At 44.4% G+C, this 19875-nt stretch overlaps 1 protein-coding gene across 4 annotated transcripts in view; it reads left to right on the top strand.

Moving 5' to 3' along the window:
- plekhg4b (pleckstrin homology and RhoGEF domain containing G4B) overlaps nucleotides 1-19875 on the top strand; it is a 250110-nt gene that overhangs the window by 129200 nt on the left and 101035 nt on the right. For 3 of the 4 annotated variants that reach the window (XM_033016504.1, XM_033016498.1, XM_033016493.1), the window contains exons 3-5: nucleotides 1174-2503; nucleotides 12141-12359; nucleotides 16242-16365. In XM_033016504.1, the coding sequence (XP_032872395.1) occupies nucleotides 1174-2503; nucleotides 12141-12359; nucleotides 16242-16365 (1673 nt within the window). The remainder of the gene's footprint in view (nucleotides 1-1173; nucleotides 2504-12140; nucleotides 12360-16241; nucleotides 16366-19875) is intronic. The other variant, XM_033016509.1, reaches the window with a different exon arrangement.

The raw sequence follows: 19875 nt of genomic DNA, 5'->3' as shown, positions 1-19875 counted from the left end.
CAGTTCCTTCATTCTGTTGAAGTGATAATTCTACTGCACTGGGTAAATAAGAGGTGAAGGAACATTTTCTGGGATATAAAACGTGAAAGGCCTGGATAGACTGGATTTGGAGTGGATGTTTCCACGAGTGGGGGAGTCTAAGACCAGAGGTCATAACCTCAGAATTAAAGGACGTTGCTTTAGGAAGGAGATGAGGAGGAATTTAATTAGTTAGAGGATGGTGAATATGGGGAATTCCTTTGCACAGAAGGCTGTGGAGGCCAAGTCAGTGTATATTTTTAAGGCTGAGATAGATAGATTCTTGATTAGTATGGGTGTCAGGGATTATGGGGAGAAGGCAAGGGAATGGGGTTAAGAGCAAAAGGTAGCTCAACCATGATTGAATGGTGGAGTAGATTTGATGTGATGAATAAAGTAAGCATGCAGGTACTGCAGGCAATGAAGAAAGCCACTGGCATGTTGGCCTTCGTTGCAAGAGGATTTGAGTTTAGGACAGGGCCCTGGTGAGACTGCATGTGGAGTATTGAGTGCAATTTTGGTCTCCTAATTAGAGGAAGGACATTATTGTTATTGAGGGAGTGTAGCAGGTTCACCAGGTTAATTCCCGGGATGGTGGGACTGACATATGATGAAAGAATGGGTCAACTAGGCTTGTATTCTCTGGAATTTAGAAGGATGAGAGGGATTCTTATAAAAACATATAACATTTTTGGAGGATTGGACAGGGTAGATGCAGGAAAAAAGTCCCTGATGTTCGGGGAGTCCAGAAGCAGGGGCCTAATTTAAGAATAAGGGGTAGGCCATTTAGGACTGAGATGAGGAAAAACCTTTTCACCCAGAGAGTTGTGAATCTGTGGAATTCTCTGCCACAGAAGGCAGTGGAGGCCAATTCACTGGATGTGTTCAAGCGAGAGTTAGATTTAGCTCTTAGGGCTTAGGGAATCAAGGGATATGGGGAAAAAGCCAGAATGGGGTACTTATTTTAGATGATCAGCCATGATCATATTGAATGGCAGTGCTGGCTCGGGCCGAATGGCATACTCCTGCAACTATTTTCTATGTTTCTATGAATAGCCTCATTTTGCTTCTATCACTTTTGAATTTATGAGCTTATGAACAAATCGAAAGTATTTGGCTTTATGCCCATTAACATTGATTTCCTTTTGTTTGTAGGCCAGGTATGCAGGCGTCATCTTCCGTCATGAAGGCTGGCCATTGTGTGTCCATGAAAAGGTGGTGGTGCAGTTAACATCTCTCCATAAGGTCCCTCTCAAGGCTGGAGACTTTTACATTCAGGTAGCACCACAGGGGAACCAATCCGCAAAACTGGTGCTGAAATGCCTTTCCGCAAATGGGCAGTCAGTGGAAGAGGTCCTTGTTCCCGAGGATGTCTATGCAAAGCTCTTCACCGCGGAGTTTCTGGAGAATGTGAGCCGTGAGCGTGAGTTTTCCCTGCACAGCTGCCTTTTAACGAGCGGCACGCTTGTCCTCCGCGTGCGCTGGGAGAACGTCATTAACCCTGTGTTTGTCAACAGGCCCAAAACCGAGCCGGCCAACTCACATTCCGGCACAAACCGCCGCGACCAGATCGCGGCTGCCACGGAGAAGATGCCGCAAATGACAAAAAGCAACAACCTGCCGGATCACTGCAGTCCCACTGAAGCAGTGGTTCCAATGGAAAAAACAGCAATTTCGGAGGGTAACATGGACTGTGGGATCCACCTGTCCGAGAACATGCAACCTTTTGGAACTTGCATCAAACAGGAAGCTGCCAAGGGGTTGAATGAAGGAGACAACTCATTGTTTTGCCCAAGTTTTGACAGCACTGACATAATCCCTTTACTGAATTTAGCTCAACCCACTCCACTTCCTGATGAGGCCCCGACAGTTAACAATGAAGTGTTGGTGGTTCCCAGCCCTGAGACCAGGGTTACTACGAAAGTTTTAACCTTTGCCACAGACTTGAGCAGCCCTTGTCAAAAGAGGAAGCAGCGGCGAGATTCAATGTACCTCGAAACAAGACGCTTGTTTAGGAAATCGTACATGGAGGCTTTACAGAATCCGATGCAACTGGGCTTCAACTCCGAGGGGTCCATAGCTGAGGAGGTGTTGGAGCATAAAACTGAGGTGATCAGTAATGGAAACTTAAGGATATTTACCAAGAGACACAGTGAAAAGATGAACCAAAAGCAGGATCCACATGTCAGCGGCTCGGAAAGTAAAGTAGAGACCGAAGGGGATAAAAGCACCCAGATCTGCCAAGACCCATTTGGGCCTGTCACGTTGCAAGATCAATCCTCCACTCCCAGCAGTCGAATATGTCGCAGAAGATCCAAGTCTTTGGACATGGCATATAAGAGCTTTCAGGATAAAGCTTTAAAGACGCGATTCTCTTCCGGTGATTCCTCAAGAAAAAAGGTATCAAATGGCCATGCAGTAGAAATGGATAAGTTGTCTTCTGACTCGTATCTTACCGATGGTGGAAGCATCCCCAAGACTCCAGGTAAGGATAGAAATTCAGATCAGCTATTTGACTTCTGCTAATTTAAATCAACATTAAATCTTAATAGTGCAACAAGGAAAGAGAAGTTATTTTCCAAATGAGATCCTACATTTCTTTAATGTGAAGCCGGTAAATCTGTGGAATTCATTGCCGCAGATGACTGAGGTGACCAGTCAGTGAGTACTTTTAAAGTGGAGATTGCAGGTTATTGATTAGTAAGGGTGTCAAAGATTAGGGGGAGAAGGCAGGACAATGAAGTTGGGAGGGAAAGATAGATTAGCCATGACTGAATGGCAGAGTAGAGGCGATGGGCCGAATGGCCTAATTCTGTTCCTATGACTAATGAAGTTATGAATATGTCTGAATGTGTCAAAGTGCTACTGTACTTAGGACCTACTTGTGTGAGTTGAAATCCTACAATTGTTAGTGCAGCAATGAGCTGATGATCTGTTTATAGTTAATAGTTGATGGATAAATATTGATAATTTGGAAAAACTACTTCAGAACTTCAAACTTCAAAATATTGCAATCTTTCAAAATCTTTCACATTCCTTTGAGAGAACAGGCGGAACTTTGGTTCTCTCCATCAGTCTGAAAAAAATTCTTAAGGGGTTGGACAGCCTAGATGCAGGAAGATTGTTCCCGATGTTGGGGAAGTCCAGGACAAGGGGTCACAGTTTAAGGATAAAATGGGAAATCGTTTAGTACCGAGATGAGAAAACCATTTTTCACACAGAGAGTGGTGAATCTCTGGAACTCTCTGCCACAGAAGGTAGTTGAGGCCAGTTCATAGGCAATATTTAAGAGGGAGTTAGATGTGGCCCTTGTGGCTAAAGGGATCAGGGGGTATGGAGAGAAGGCAGGTACAGGATACTGAGTTGGATGATCAGCCATGATCATATTGAATGGTAGTGCAGGCTCGAAGGGCCGAATGCCCTACTCCTGCACCTATTTTCTATGTTTCTATGTTTCTATGAAGAAGAGTTTCGGGCCGAAACGTTGCCTGTTTCCTTCGCTCCATAGATGCTGCTGCACCCGCTGAGTTTCACCAGCACTTTTGTCTACCGTCGATTTCCCAGCATCTGCAGTTCCTTCTTAAGAACTTTGGTTAACTCTGACCTTAAATATTACATCTTCATCGATGTTGTCTATATTGCTTCTTGAGAATCATAGAGTCATAGAGTCATTGAGTGATACAGTGTGGAAACAGGTCCTTCAGCCCAACTTGCCCATACCGGCCAACATGTCCCAGCTACACTAGTCCCACCTGCCTGCGCTTGGTCCATAATCCTGTCTAACTGTTTCTTTAATGTTGGGATAGTCCCTGCCTCAACCACCGCCTCTGGCAGGTTGTTCCATACACTCACCACACTTTGTGTGAAAAAGCTACCCCTCAAAATCCTATTAAATATATTCCCCTTCACCTTAAACCTATGTCCTCTGGTCCTCGATTCACCTACTCTGGGCAAGCGACTCGGTGCATCTACCTGACCTATTCCTCTCATGAATTTGTGGGATTCTTTGCCACAGAAGGCTGAGGAGGCCAAGTCAGTGGATATTTTAAAGGCAGCGATAGATTAATTTTTTGATTAGTACAGGTGTCAGAGGTTATGGAGAGAAGGCAGGAGAATGGGGTTAACATAGAAACATAGAAATTAGGTGCAGGAGTAGGCCATTCGGCCCTTCGAGCCTGCACCGCCATTCAATATGATCATGGCTGATCATCCAACTCAGTATCCTGTACCTGCCTTCTCTCCATACCCTCTGATCCCCTTAGCCACAAGGGCCACATCTAACTCCCTCTTAAATATAGCCAATGAACTGGCCTCGACTACCCTCTGTGGCAGAGAGTTCCAGAGATTCACCACTCTCTGTGTGAAAAAAGTTCTTCTCATCTCGGTTTTAAAGGATTTCCCCCTTATCCTTAAGCTGTGACCCCTTGTCCTGGACTTCCCCAACATCGGGAGCAATCTTCCTGCATCTAGCCTGTCCAACCCCTTAAGAATTTTATAAGTTTCTATAAGATCCCCTCTCAATCTCCTAAATTCTAGAGAGTATAAACCAAGTCTATCCAGACTTTCTTCATAAGACAGTCCTGACATCCCAGGAATCAGTCTGGTGAACCTTCTCTGCACTCCCTCTAGGGTTAGGAGGGAGAGAATAGATCAGCCATGATTGAATGGTGGTGTCGGCTTGATGGGCCAAATGGTTTAATTCTACTCCTATCCCTTGACTTTATGACCTAATCGTGGCTTTGTCTTGGGTTGTAGAATGGACTAGGATCCGTGATCTTTTTGCCTCAGCAACTTAAGGGCCTGTCCCACTTGGGCGTCATTTGAGGGTCACGTAGGTGGCGCGCGAAGATTTTGCGAATCCTAAAATCCTGGGGCGCCGCACGCGACCGCGCATCACTGCCTACGCCACCACGCCTCACCACGTGCCATGCGCACGTAATACACGCCATGCGCACATCACCTGCGCGTCGTGCATCGTGACGCGTAGTTTATGTCACGTAAATGACGCGCAAATGATACCCAAGTGGGATAGGCGCGTTAAGCACTGCTAAGTGAGTGACGATTAGATTTGACAAGCCAAAGGACAAGCTTTTTGCCTGAGGATAGTGCAGCCAACCATGTGAAAGACCGCAGGCGGGCTGAGAATAACGAGATATCTTAGATTACTTTTTGTCACAATAATTACTTTGATTGGAGGCATTTTATTGCTTTGGCAAAGGAATATAATCAGATTAGAGGGATCTGTACAAAGTGTTCCGTGGAAAATGGGTACGAGTTTGGGAGGCTTCATTCAAACAGCAACATTTAATAATAGATCTTAAGGCAATATGTCTTTCCCATAAATTTACATCAGACAGATTGTGATCTGGGTAGTTTCCCCTGAACAAACAAAGTTCTCTCGTAGAGTGATGAATACTGATAGGCCTCTAGGCCTCCACATTAAATGAGTTCAACCACTAAACTTGTGTTCGCCTGGGTGGCTATTTGAAATTATCTGTCTTGATCCAAAGAAGAGCCGACAATTTCAACAAAGGAATCTTTTGAAAAAGAGAGAAAAGCATGCTATCTCAAAAACAACCTAACTGGAGTGAAGCATATAATCTTTTATTCCTTAAAAAGTTTAAAGGCTTCATCCATCAGTATACATTTTAAATATTGCCATTCATGCAAAAACAATCCCAAAACTGCTGGAAGGCTCTGAGGATTTGTGGCTAAATACCTGATGTGTAAAATTGGGTCAGGCATCTTAATCTGTGAAGACTGAGTGAAATCTCTTGATACGAAGAAACAGCATTAATCCGTGTTAAACAATAGCCATTGGTGAATCAACACAACTGGGAGAGTAACATGGAGGAATGTTTCTTCCTGTGTGTTCATTTTAGCAACGGGAAGTGTTTTTTGTACTTAGTGATAATGTTATTTTACCAAAAAAAGCTATATAGGTTCAAATGTTGCTCATAAATCGCAGCAGTTCTGTGACAAAATATAAACATTTCCCCCATTAAAAGACTTTGATGCATTTGCAACCCAATGTGCCATCCCAAATTTTCGGGTGGATTCCAGCACGCTGGTAACTTTGTGAAGAGTGTTTATGAATCCTGCATTACGCTCGGCTGTGGCACAGAGAGAGCTTGAGGCAGGAGATTGTGGATATGTAGCATAGTGTAGCTCAGAGAGTATCCTGGACATTATTGTCTAGGTTTAGGTGCATAATGGTCCAGATTCTGCAGATCCCAAACTGCTTGGAACAAACATTTTGGAATAATAATTAGGGTGTCAGGGTTGGAGGAGGGGGTGGAAGGGTGATGTTTCATTATGTTCCCAATGTATCCATATTTGCAGGTAGAACAAAAACAAGGAGATAGGCTGCCAAGCTGGGCTGCAGCTGGCTTCCATTGCAAATGTCCCTGTTATGACATTGGAATGACATGAGTAGGTCTTTTTTTTAGTTTAGTTCAAAGATACAGCATGGAAGCAGGTTTTCGGCCCACTGAGTCAGCACTGACCTGCGATCCCCGCACATCAACACTATCCTGCAACACTAGGGACAATTTACACTTATACCAAGCCAATTTTCCCGCGGGCAGTGAGGCCAGAAAGCTTCCAGACGGACCGTGGCTGTGGACAGGGATGCTTCCCGGATTACTTGATGCCTCCCGGATCACTGCATGGAAGTCCGGGTCGGGGACCGGTACAGTGGTGCAAGTAGGGATGCATAGGTAACATGATGCAACATCAGTCTGAGGAAGGGTCTCGACCCGAAACGTCACCTATTCCCTTTGTCCAGAGATGATGCCTGACCCTCCTCCCCCTTAGTTACTCCAGCATTTTAGACAATAGACAATAGACAATAGGTGCAGGAGTAGGCCATTTGGCCCTTCGAGCCAGCACCGCCATTCATTGTGATCATGGCTGATCATCCCCAATCAGTACCCCGTTCCTGCCTTCTCCCCATATCCCCTGACTCCGCTATTTTTAAGAGCCCTATCTAGCTCTCTCTTGAAAGCATCCAGAGAAACTGCCTCCACCGCCCTCTGAGGCAGAGAATTCCTCAGATTCACCACTCTCTGTGAGAAAAAGTGTTTCCTCGTCTCCGTTCTAAATGGCTTACTCCTTATTCTTAAACTGTGGCCCCTAGTTCTGGACTCCCCCAACATCGGGAACATGTTTCCTTCCTCTAGCGTGTCCAAGTCCTTAACAATCTTATATGTTTCAATGAGATAACCTCTCATCCTTCTAAACTCCAGAGTGTACAAGGCCCAGCTGCTCCTTTCTCTCAGCATATGACAGTCCTGCCATCCCGGGAATTAACCTTGTAAACCTACGCTGCACTCCCTCAATAGCAAGAATTTTGTGTTAATCTTTCTTTAATCTTGCTCAGTTGGCTGCATTATATATGGCAAAACTGTCTAACAGCTTTAAAGAAAGTGATTTAAAAGTGAGCCAGGGTTTTATAATTAGAAATACCATCCAAATGTCTGGAAAATCTACCTGTCCGGCAGCACCAAAATCCTGAGCACATTGGATTATCAGAGATTTATTGTACAATAATAAAAATGTCCAGTGCTGTCAGAGGTGCTGCATCTCTTAAAAGAAACCCATCAAGTTAAGGCCCCACCAGCTTCTAATGAACACAAGATATCTTACGGCATGCCCGGACAATGTTCATATTTCAGCTACCTCCACCTGAAAAGCAGAACTAGCACTTTTCCCATTGTTGTAGGGCAGTCATGTTTTCCAATAAGTGCAGACTAAGACTACAATCTAGAAACAATGTTTGACTATGAAGTGTATTAAGGTGTCCTGAGCACACACAATGGCATTTATGGAGGATCCAGCCGTTTGCTTTGTTAGCTCAGGCTTTAGCCATGATTCCTACATGTGACCTTACTATGAAGAGTTGCTGTACAACATATAGGCCAGCTTCCCTTCCTGAAATTATGTTTTATCATAATTTCTAAACGATATTTGTGCCAGAATTTACCATGAATGCCATGTAAGGGTGTTCATGGTAATGAGGAGAAAGCAGAAGAATGGGGTTGACAGGGAAAGGTAGATCAGCCACGATTGAATGGCGCACTAGACTTAGAAACATAGAAACATAGAAAATAGGTGCAGGAGGAGGTCATTCGGCCCTTCGAGCCAGCACCGCCATTCACTGTGATCATGGCTGATCGTCCCTTATCAATAACCCGTGCCTGCCTTCTCCCCATATCCCTTGACTACACTAGCCCCTAGAGCTCTATCTAACTCTCTTTTAAATCCATCCAGTGACTTGGCCTCCACTGCCCTCTGTGGCAGGGAATTCCATAAATTCACAACTCTCTGGGTGAAAAAGTTTTTTCTCACCTCAGTCTTAAATGACCTCCCCTTTATCCTAAGACTGTGGCCCCTGGTTCTGGACTCGCCCAACATTGGGAACATTTTTCCTGCATCTAGCTTGTCCAGTCCTTTTATAATTTTATATGTTTCTATAAGATATCCCCTTATCCTTCTAAACTCCAGTGAATACAAGCCTAGTCTTTTCAATCTTTCCTCATATGACAGTCCCGCCATCCCAGGGATCAATCTCGTGAACCTACGCTGCACTGCTTCAATCACAAGGATTTCCTTCCTCAAATTAGGAGACCAAAACTGTACACAATACTCCAGATGTGGTTTCGCCAGAGCCCTATACAAGGCTCTGGGCCATGTTGATGGGCCAAATGACCTAATTCTGCACCTAGAATTTATGAATGTGTGAACTTATGAATACTAACTAATGGTGAGATTAATTTTTGTGGTCATATTCTTGGCATATCCAATAATGGATAGAATGAATCAGTTTGTGGAATTGTATCTCATTAAAATAACAATAGATTAACAGTATAGACATGACCAAGAGATTATTAGGTGAATAGATATTCACAACCTGAAGGGGTTACAGTTTAGTGATCAACTTGAGTGGTAAGGAAATTGTATCTGACTGATATTTAAATTTATGATTGTAAAAATTTGGTTTGGGGAATAGCAAATTGTGATGTTTAGTTTAGAGATACAGTGCGGAAACAGGCCCTTCGGTTGAACAGGCCCTCCGCACCAACCAGCGATCCCAGCACATTAACATTATCCTACACACTAGGGACAATTTACACATACACCAAGCCAATTAACTTACATACCTGTACGTCTTTGGAGTGTGGGAGGAAACGGGAGATCTCGGAGAAAACCCACGCAGTCACGGGGAGAACGTTCAAGCTCCGTACAGACAGTACCCGTAGTCGGGATCGAACCCGGTTCTCCGGCGCTGCAAGCGCTGTAAAGCAGCAACTCTACTACTGCGCCACCGTGGCTGCCCAAAGTGGATGTGCATCCACTTTCAAATGATCCTAATTACGCACATGGACCAGAAATATCCGGAAGTGGCGGCGCTGTTAACAGCTGCGGCTCGCCTGCAGTCCGTCTGTCTTTATTTTTTTCTGTTGTTTTTTTTGTCTTGTTTTGGTTAAGTTTTAGTTTGTTGGGTTGTGTTAGAGGGGGGGTGAAACATGTTCTCTGTCTCTTCCTTCGGGGGAATGCGACTTTTTCGTGTCATATCCCCCTTCTCTGCCTCCGTCTGCGCTGAGGCCTAATGGCGGAGCTGGCGGCCTCCAACCTGCGACCGACCCCGAGGCTCCGGAGGCAGAGCCAGCCAGGACTTACCAACGAGAGGATGGCCATCTTCGGGGCTGAGGCAGCGGTGGCCCGACTTGCTGGTGCGGCGTTCTGGCTTTCGGCGGCGGCCTGGAGCTGATGCAGCGGGGCTCGGAGCTGAGACTGCGGGACCCGGAGCTGGGGCAGCGGCCTGGAGCTGGGGCGGCTGCCCGGAGCTGGGGCGGCGGTCCGGAGCGGAGACTGCGGGACCTGGAGCGGAGACTGCGGGACCCGGAGCTGGGGCAGCGGCCCGGAGCGGAGACTGCGGGACCCGGAGCTGAGGCAGCGGTCCGGAGCGGAGACTGCGGGACCTGGAGCTGGGGCGGCTGCCCGGAGCTGATGCAGAGACGGCGTTCCGGCTTTCGGCAGCGGCGACATCACCACGGAGGTCCGCTGGTCTGGAGGGCGGCATCTCCGGCCTGAATCGATCGCCTCAGCACAGAGGGAGAACAAGGAGGGAAGAGACAGAGACTAATACTTTGCCTCCATCACAGTGAGGATGTGTTTGGTGAACTCACTGTGGTGGATGTTTAATTTGTGTTTATTGTATGTTTTGTTATTATTGATTCTGTGTATGACTGCAGGCAACATAATTTCGTTCAGACCGAAAGGTCTGAATGACAATAAAGGATCTATCTATCTATCTATCTAACTGAGCCTGCCCTGTATTGTACAGATTTCAACTGGTTCTAGCTCCAGGCAGAATTTAACATAACAATAATAACAAGATTCTTACGAGCATATTTTGCAATTCAGCATTAGTGATAGGGAGAGGGAGAATCTGCTGGAGGAATTCAATGGTTACACTGACCCATTCAAGGTGGAATTCCTTTAGGACCGAGGTAAGGAAAACATTTTTCACACAGAGAGTGGTGAATCTGTGGAATTCTCTGCCACAGAAGGTAGTTGAGGCCAGTTCATTGGCTATATTTAAAAGGGAGTTAGATGTGGCCCTTGTGGCTAAAGGGATCAGGGGGTATGGAGAGAAGGCAGGTACAGGATACTGAGTTGAATGATCAGCTATGATCATATTGAATGGCGGTGCAGGCTCGAAGGGCCGAATGGCCTACTCCTACACCTATTTTCTATGTTTCTATGTTTCTGTGGAGGGATCGTCAGTCTGTATCCCTCCACAGATGCTGTCTGACTTTCTGAGCTCCACCAGCAGTCTGTTCTTTTTCTTAAAAGCCCCAATAATTGTTCAATGTAGTTGCCAGAAAATGTATGTGTAGGAAGGAACTGCAGATGCTGGTTTAAACCAAAGATAGACAAAAAATGATGGAGTAACTCAGCGGGACAGGCAGCATTTCTGGGGAGAAGGAATGGGTGATGTTTCAGACTGATGTCAGAGAAGACGGAGATACATAGATAAGTGTAAGGTGTGAAAACGGGTCAAAGGGAATGGAGTTCAAGGAAAATGTAGAATAGATAACTGTTAGCTGGGAGAAGGTAACAACAAAGCAAACAGAGATAAAATGTAGTCGGAGACAGTAAGACTAGTCGGAAAACTGGGAAGGGGGAGGGATGAAGAAAGCCAGAAAGTTTATGTTAAGTCAATCTTACAAAGTATGTTTTAATCTCACAATGCCTTCAAAAATACTTTCCAAATATGTGTTGTTGCTAAGGATTGTGTGCGTGGGCAGGGGAAATAGAGATCTCATGTAGAGAAATGAGAACTTTAACATCTTGGGCACTTTGCCCGGTGACTTATTTATCAGAGGACAAATTTTATAATTTTGTCATCTCGTAAAATGTGGAGAAGAATCATTCTGCATATAGCCCGTGATTTAATTCAGTGCAGTTTGTGAGTCCGTTCTTGTTGGAGTGTTTTAGGGCATGGTAGGATTACATAATGAGGGTGATGTTGGGCGAGTCCAGAACCAGGGGTCACAGTTTAAGAATAAGGGGGAGGCCATTTAGGACTGAGATGAGGAGAAACCTTTTCACCCAGAGAGTTGTGATTCTGTGGAATTCTCTGCCACAGAAGGCAGTGGAGTCAATTCACTGGATGTTTTCAAGAGAGAGTTATATTTAACTCCCAGGGTTAAAGGAGTTGTCACTAGAGAGGGAACATGCGGTGTCCACGGGGACTGTGGAGGCCTTCCATGAACGCTGGTCACCGCAAGAGGTCGAATGTATTATTGATAAAAATGTTAATATTTTAATTTGATAACTTCTTTGTAAAATGCCAATATAGGCATTCTTTGATCGTGTTACTACATTGTGTACTTTGATCGTGTTGTATTTTTGTTTTGTTCTGAATAAAAGCATTTTGTACGGAAAAAAAAGGCTAAAGGAGTCAAGGGATTTGGGGAGAAAGCAGGAACGGGGTACTGATTTTAGATGATCAGCCATGATCATATTAAATGGCGGTGCAGGCTCGAAGGTCTGAATGGCCTACTCCTGCACCTATTTTTCTATGTTTCTATGTTTCTACGATTTGCATTCAGCAGGTTGCTCTCAGAGCGGTGTGGCTGGGACAGACAGGAGGGGCAGCTGCCACACGGATTTAACCCAGACGCTGGAGTCCACAGAGACCACCCCCTCACCAGCGTGCCCTCAAACCACAGTGCAGTTCCAACGCAACGCCCAAGTCTGCAGCAGCCTCCCTGCCACGGCTGCAGAGGTGAACCTGGACCTGTTGCATTCGGGGATCGCTCAGTTACCAGGTTGGTGCCTTCGACTGACAGAAAATGGCTTCAGTGACTTACAGGTGAAAACGAGTTTCAGTCAAATTATCAGGTAGATCCTCAGCCGTGGCTGAGCAGGAAACATCGAAGGGGGTAATATTGTACACTCCGGGTAAATATACACTACTCAGAAATATATTAAAATAAAATCACTTTTGTTTCCATCTGAGCAGATGTCGTGCAATTAAGGACATAAGGAATAGGAGTAGAATTAGGCCATCAAGTCTACTCCGACATTCAATCATGACAATTGGAGGCTGCTTTGTCCTTATCATTCATTTGAAAGAATGGACTAGTGAACCGTCCTCTCTGCTCTTTGCTTGTTATTCTCTACAATTTTTCAGATTGAACAGTGGTCTTTAGAAAGACCTTTCCAGTGTTTTTCTGTTGTCATTTCCGATGCGCAGGTCCTGCAGTTGCTTGGTCTTTTTGCTCATGGAGAGAGTGGCTGCTTGGGTCTCATTTGTGGCAGATGGGGAAAATTACATTGATAATGTTCATGGCATAAATATGCAAGTACTGGAGGTCATGCACTCCTGAAGTTTAGCTGTTACTGATTTGATGGTATTTAATAGCAAAACATGATCAAGCTTGCAGAACTGAATGGATATGTCCACAAAATGAGCTCCAAATATTCAACTGGACTCCCCGGGGTTAAAGAGACTGGCCCATGAGGTCTGGCCATTTCTGTCCTCCTTCTCTGATCTTCATTCCACACATTTTCCATTGCAGCCATTGTTTGCCAGTTTGGCCATTGGTTTTACACCCAGTTAGGAGTTATAGACTCTCTCAACACTGAAACAGGCTCTTCAGCCCTCCAAATCCATTCCAACCCTAATTACAGTTATTCTACACTAATCCCATTTTATTCTTCCCACATTTCCAAAAATACCCCCAGAATTTTACCATGTTCATCAGTTCTAGGAGCAGAACTAGGCCATTCGGCCCATCAAGTCTACTCCGCCGTTCAATCATGGCTGATCTATCTTACCCTCTCAATCCCGTCCTCCTGCCTTGGCCCCATAACCCCTGACACCTATATCTGAGAGGCAATTTATATTGTCTAATTCAACTACAAACCTGCATGTCTTAGGGTATGCGAGGAAATCGAAATTCAAACCGTGCACTCTCAGAAACTCAACAAGTAACCCTTCATCGACAATGCCCGAGGTCAGGATTGAACCTGAGCTGCTGGATCTGTACGACAGCAGCTTTACTCTCTGCGCCTCTGTGCCATGTCCACCATTTTCATTGAAAATCAGTGTAAGCTCAAGAAATAACACTTAACTTTCCTGCTAGCCATAGAAACATAGAAAATAGGTGCAGGAGTAGGCCATTCGGCCCTTCGAGCCTGCACCGCCATTCAATATGATCATGGCTGATCATCCAACTCAGTATCCCGTACCTGCCTTCTCTCCATACCCCCTGATCCATCTAGCCACAAGGGCCACATCTAACTCCCTCTTAAATATAGCCAATGAACTGGCCTCAACTACCTTCTGTGGCAGAGAGTTCCAGAGATTCACCACTCTCTGCATGAAAAATGTTCTTCTCATCTCGGTTCTAAAGGATTTCCCCCTTATCCTTAAGCTGTGACCCCTTGTCCTGGACTTCCCCAACATCGGGACCAATCTTCCTGCATCTAGCCTGTCCAACCCCTTAAGAATTTTGTACGTTTCTATAAGATCCCCCCTCAATCTCCTATATTCTAGCGAGTACAATCCGAGTCTATCCAGTCTTTCTTCATAAGAAAGTCCTGACATCCCAGGAATCAGTCTGGTGAACCTTCTCTGCACTCCCTCTATTGCAATAATGTCCTTACTCAGATTTGGAGACCAAAACTGTATGCAATACTCCAGGTGTGGTCTCACCAAGACCCTGTACAACTGCAGCAGAACCTCCCTGCTCCTATACTCAAATCCTTTTGCTATGAATGCCATATTGCTATCTTCTGGACTCAAGACCAAATTCAACAACTTTGCTTAGTTTTTTGGTTTAGAGAGACAGCGCAAAAACCATGCGGCCACAGGGAGAACGTACATACTCCGTACAGACAGCACACGAGTCTCTCGTGCTATAAGGCAGCAACTCTACTGTTGTCCCACTGTGCCACTCTGCGCAAACACTTTATGCCTTTGCTTACTGATGTCAGTATGAGACAAATCAATCCGAAATGTCTGCTGAGTTCTACCTTTCAGATTTTTTTCTTCTTTTGCCAAACTCTTTTGGCCTAAGCAAATTAAATAAAGTAGGATACAAAGATAATGGTTTTACAAACCCAGTGAGAAGAAAGGAAGGGGGGGGGGCTTTGAAAGTATTTAGAAACTTCTTTAAAGATTGTTCAAAAACAAAACAAAATAGCAGCTGTGCAAGTTAGTGAAGAATTATTTCAGTACCACCTGGCTGACGCATGAGGTAATGATAGGAAACTATTTGGCCATATGTACATGTGTACATGGGTTTGTGACTTTACACTTCCGTTAGATTAGTAAACAAGTTAAATCAAGCTCCCAGACATGATTTATCAATCCAAGACTTATCTGTAGCAAGCAGACCAATGTTATAAATCTGTAGGAAGTCACTGATGTAAAGTTTTCGTTTTGATATTTCTCCACTGGCCCAAAAATAGCTAACTCTGTTAATAAATCCATCAGTCACAGTGAAAACTCAGTGATAAACACTGACTGCTTGACACACAATTACCTCATTTGCAATCCCATCTTTAGTGTAGTTTAGCGATACAGCATGAAAACAGGCCCCTTGGCTCCCAGATCCCGTGCTGACCAACAATCACCGGTACACTACTTCTATGTTATCCCAGTTTTTCGCATCCTACACAGTAGGGACAATTTACAGAAGCCAAGTAACCTACAAATCCACAAGTCTCTGGAGTGTGGGAGGAAACCGGAGCATTCGGGGGAAATCCATCCAGGGAGACAGCATAACCATATAACCATATACCCATATAACAATTACAGCACGGAAACAGGCCATCTCGACTCTTCTAGTCCGTGCCGAACACATAATCTCCCCTAGTCCCATATACCTGCGCTCAGACCATAACCCTCCATTCCTTTCCCGTCCATATAACTATCCAATTTATTTTTAAATGATAAAAACGAACCTGTCTCCACCACCTTCACTGGAAGCTCATTCCACACAGCCATCACTCTCTGAGTAAAGAAGTTCCCCCTCATGTTACCCCTAACCTTCTGTCCCTTAATTCTCAAGTCATGTCCCCTTGTTTGAATCTTCCCTACTCTCAGTGGGAAAAGCTTATCCACGTCAACTCTGTCTATCCCTCTCATCATTTTAAAGACCTCTATCAAGTCCCCCCTTAACCTTCTGCGCTCCAAAGAATAAAGCCCTAACTTGTTCAACCTTTCTCTGTAACTTAGTTGCTGAAACCCAGGCAACATTCCAGTAAATCTAAGCTCTGTAGAGACAGCACCCATAGTCAGTATCGAACCTGGGTCTTTGACATTGTAAGGCAGCAATGTCCTATTCTCTTTTCTCTCTATTATTGATGGCGGGAGTCTTTGATTGCCTTGATCCTATTCCTGAGAAACTCCTCCTCAGTTCCCTCTCCCTCTCTTCCTTGACTCTTGTTTCATAACTGAACCAAGCTTTAGTGATCATTCCTTGACAATCCCTGATATGTCTCGTCATTTACTTATTTACCTTGGCCCACTCTGCCCAACCTCTGTGGAGCATAGCCAAGCATTTTCTAACTTATCATTACGCTGGTCAACGTGATGCACATTTCCAATAGAAATGGGAATAGGTTTTTTTTTGTTTGAAAAAAAAAATAGATGGTGAAGAATGAGCTCTTGGCCTTATTATTTGTGATTCATCTTGCAGGGAACAGAGACAAAGTTGGCCGAGCTGTAATCCAGATCTGGACACACAACATAATCTGGTTGAATCAAAATTATCCCAGCATAGAACTGACCAATCTACTGGGGTATTACTTCACCATTCCCAGGTAAGGAAACTGTGGGGGATTTTATTTTTCACCCAGATTGTTTTTATTATGAGTAGAGCTCCTCAATTAGCCTCGAACTCAGTTGCTTGCTAGACCATTTCAGAAAGGAGGACTACCTTTCCTGAAGCATGGGTTTTGAATGAACCTGACAGAGACACAATAGATGGAATAGACTAGCACAAAACAGGACTGGCAACAGATTACCTAATTGTCGGCTGGGGAAGATGTGCTAACGACACGGATATGAGGATGTGAACAGTGGAACTAGTAGAAACATAGAAAATAGGTGCAGGAGTAGGCCATTCGACCCTTCGAGCCTGCACCGCCATTCAATAAGATCATGGCTGATCATCCAACTCAGTATCCTGTACCTGCCTTCTCTCCATACCCCCTGATCCCTTTAGCCACAAGGGCCACATCTAACTCCCTCTTCAATATATCCAATGAACTGGCCTCAACTACCTTCTGTGGCAGAGAATTCCAGAGATTCACCACTCTCTGTGTAAATTTTTTTTTCTTATCTCAGTCCTAAAAGATTTCCCCTTTATCCTTAAACTGTGACCTCTTGTTCTGGGCTTCCCCAACATCGGGAACAATCTTCCTGCATCTAGCCTGTCCAACCCCTTAAGAATTTTGTAAGTTTCTATAAGATCCCCCCTCAATCTTCTAAATTCTAGCGAGTACAAGCCGAGTCTATCCAGTCTTTCTTCATATGAAAGTCCTGACATCCCAGGAATCAGTCTGGTGAACCTTCTCTGTACTCCCTCTATGGCAAGAATGTCCTTCCTCAGATTAGTAGAACGACTAGGGTAGGGAGGGGAGGAAAGTAATGCAGGAGTTATTTGAAATTAGAGAAATCATCGTTCATAACATTGGGTTGTAAGCTGCCCAAGCAAAATATGTGGTGCTGTTCCTGCAATTTGCATTGGGCAGTGGAGGAGGCCCAGGACAGAAAGGTCAGTGTGGGATTGGGAAGGGGAGTTAAAATTGTTTGGCAACCGGGAGATCGCGTAGGCCAAGGCGTGCTTAGCGTAAGTGTTCAGCAGATGGAATTTTCTGACAGTGCAATCGTTTCTTAATCTTTTATTTCCACTGGCATCTCTCGTTGCATGAAAATGCACTTATGGTATATATAGAGTAGAGGGAAAAAATCGTTAATTTCTTCTCTCCTTTGCTTTTGAATTAATGACGATATAGAGCGGAGAAGAACTTCCATTATCGGAGTTTACAAAAAACGATAAAATGCGATAGGGAGTTCCATTGGCTTATTTCCTTAAAAATACAATCACACTAACAGTGCTGTTGTGCTTTAGATGAGACGTGCAGATGTGCTGGCTCAGTCAACCATTGACGTTAATTAGTTTTGTCCTAAGTGGCCACCTTGGAAACATCTGTGACTTTGAATCCTTTTTCAGCTTGGAAAACAAAGGGAGTAAATGAAACAAAAAGCACTTACGTGGAAATCAAGGGGGAGAAAGCAAGTAATATAATAGTGTATTGGGCAGCAAATGATTGAGGGGACAGTTGTTAACAAGTGGGAAGCATCAAAGTATGTTCACTGAATCAAAGCTGGGTCAGATCTGCCCGTATTTAACCAGGCCAGACTTGGAGACCCAATAATGGTGACCAGGCACGCGGGAGGTCTTAAACAGCTGTAAGCCCTCAAGTAGTGCGCTACAGAGCTACAATACTGGACTGTTGGGACTGGGTGTGACAGTAGCAAAACTGGGCAGAATCTCCAGCTGATGCTATCATTAGGATGTATAGATTTGATATTCATGGACATTTAAGAACTACTAGAATGATATCAAAAAGATTTAAAACATAATCAAAAACCTTTAATTAACCCAATGTTTCATAAGGAATAGGAGCAGAACTAGGGCATTTGGCCCATCAAGTCTACTCTGCCATTCAATCATGGCTGATCTATCCCTCCCTCCTAACCCCATTCCCCTGCCTTCTCCACATAACCTCTGACGCCCTAATTAAGAATCTATCTATCGATGCCTTGACCTCCACAGCCTTCTGTGGCAAAGAATTCCACAAATTCACCACCCTCTGACTAAATATATGTCTTCTCATTTCCTTCCTAAAAGAACGTCCTTTAATTCTGAGGCTATGACCTCTAGTCCTAGCCGCTCCAACTAGTGGAAACATCCTCTACACATCCACTCTATCCAATCCTTTCATTATTCTGCATGTTTCAATGAGGTCCCCCCTCATTCTCCAGCGAGCACAGGTCCAGTGCCGACAAACGCTCATCATAGGTAAACCTACTCATTCCTGGGGTCATTCTTGTAAACCTCCTCTGGACCCTCTCCGGAGCCAGTACATCCTTCCTCAGATATGGTTTCCTATGTTCCCCGCATGGGAAAACCTTAGACATTTCCATTGTAACAAATTAGTGCTCCGATCCTGTTCCATGCCAAGTTTTAGTGTATTAGAACGTAGAACAGTACTGCATAAGAACAGGCACTTCGGCCCACAATGTCTGTGCCAAACACGATGCCATGACTAACTCTTATCTCCTTGCACCTAAGCCATATCTCTCCATTCTGTGCATATCTATATGCCTATCCAAAATCTCTTAAGTGCCACCATCATATCTGCGTCAAACACCAACCCCTGCAGCATGTTCCAGGCACTTACCACCCTCTGTGTAAAAAAGTTGCCCCAAACAATTCCTTTACTCCTTGCCCCTCTCACCTTAAATCTATGGCCTCTAATATTTGATTTTTCCTTCTTGAAAAACTGTCAGAGGCAGAGTGCCAATTCAATGCATAAAGTCATCAAATTGACGACTTATCATCTGTGTCTCAGAATTCTTGTCGGACGGATAAATGTCGCATTTAGTGAAAAATAAAATCACCTCAGGTTCCCTTTGGTATCTTTTGCACTTTTAACTAGGACATACATCAGTGACAGTTCATCGTTGTGAGAACAAAAACATTAAATAAAAACTTTTCTTTTGAAGCAAATCAAATACAAAACAACCCCTGTGTTGACGTGAACTTTGTAAATCCGAAAAGAAGAATGTATTTCATATTTACTCTGACAAGGTATTTCAAGATTTTGGAATATATTTTCCGGAGGAATAATCTCTTTAAATTGGAGATGAAGGTGCTAAGACACACAAAGCAAAGTATACCCGAGAACAGCAAGTTCAAAGAATGAACAAATTATTTCCTCTGAACATATCAAAATGGATTTAGTTCCTTCAGCAGGCTCAAAACAAGAAGGATGTGTGTTTGTCCACAGCCCCTGCAAATGTTTTTTTGGCATGCACTAAACTTTTCCTATAAAACCTGGCACAGTCAGCTCAGGATGTGTGTCGATACATTATTATAGATTGTGAGGGGAAGGTGAACGATTTCTTTCCTATTCCTTTTCCCTCCTTTGCTAGCGTGTCCGCAGAGTGCAGGAGACTGCTTGGGCGTACCGAGGGCCAGCTACATCATCAGGATTACCTTCTTTGGTCTGAGATGTTAAATTGAATCTGTCTGCATTCCC

The sequence above is a fragment of the Amblyraja radiata genome, chromosome 2 (genome assembly GCF_010909765.2).
Source record: "Amblyraja radiata isolate CabotCenter1 chromosome 2, sAmbRad1.1.pri, whole genome shotgun sequence".
Classification (NCBI taxonomy): domain Eukaryota; kingdom Metazoa; phylum Chordata; class Chondrichthyes; order Rajiformes; family Rajidae; genus Amblyraja; species Amblyraja radiata.
Note: the sequence above shows the minus strand (reverse complement) of the source record. Positions and strands in the feature narration are given on the sequence as shown.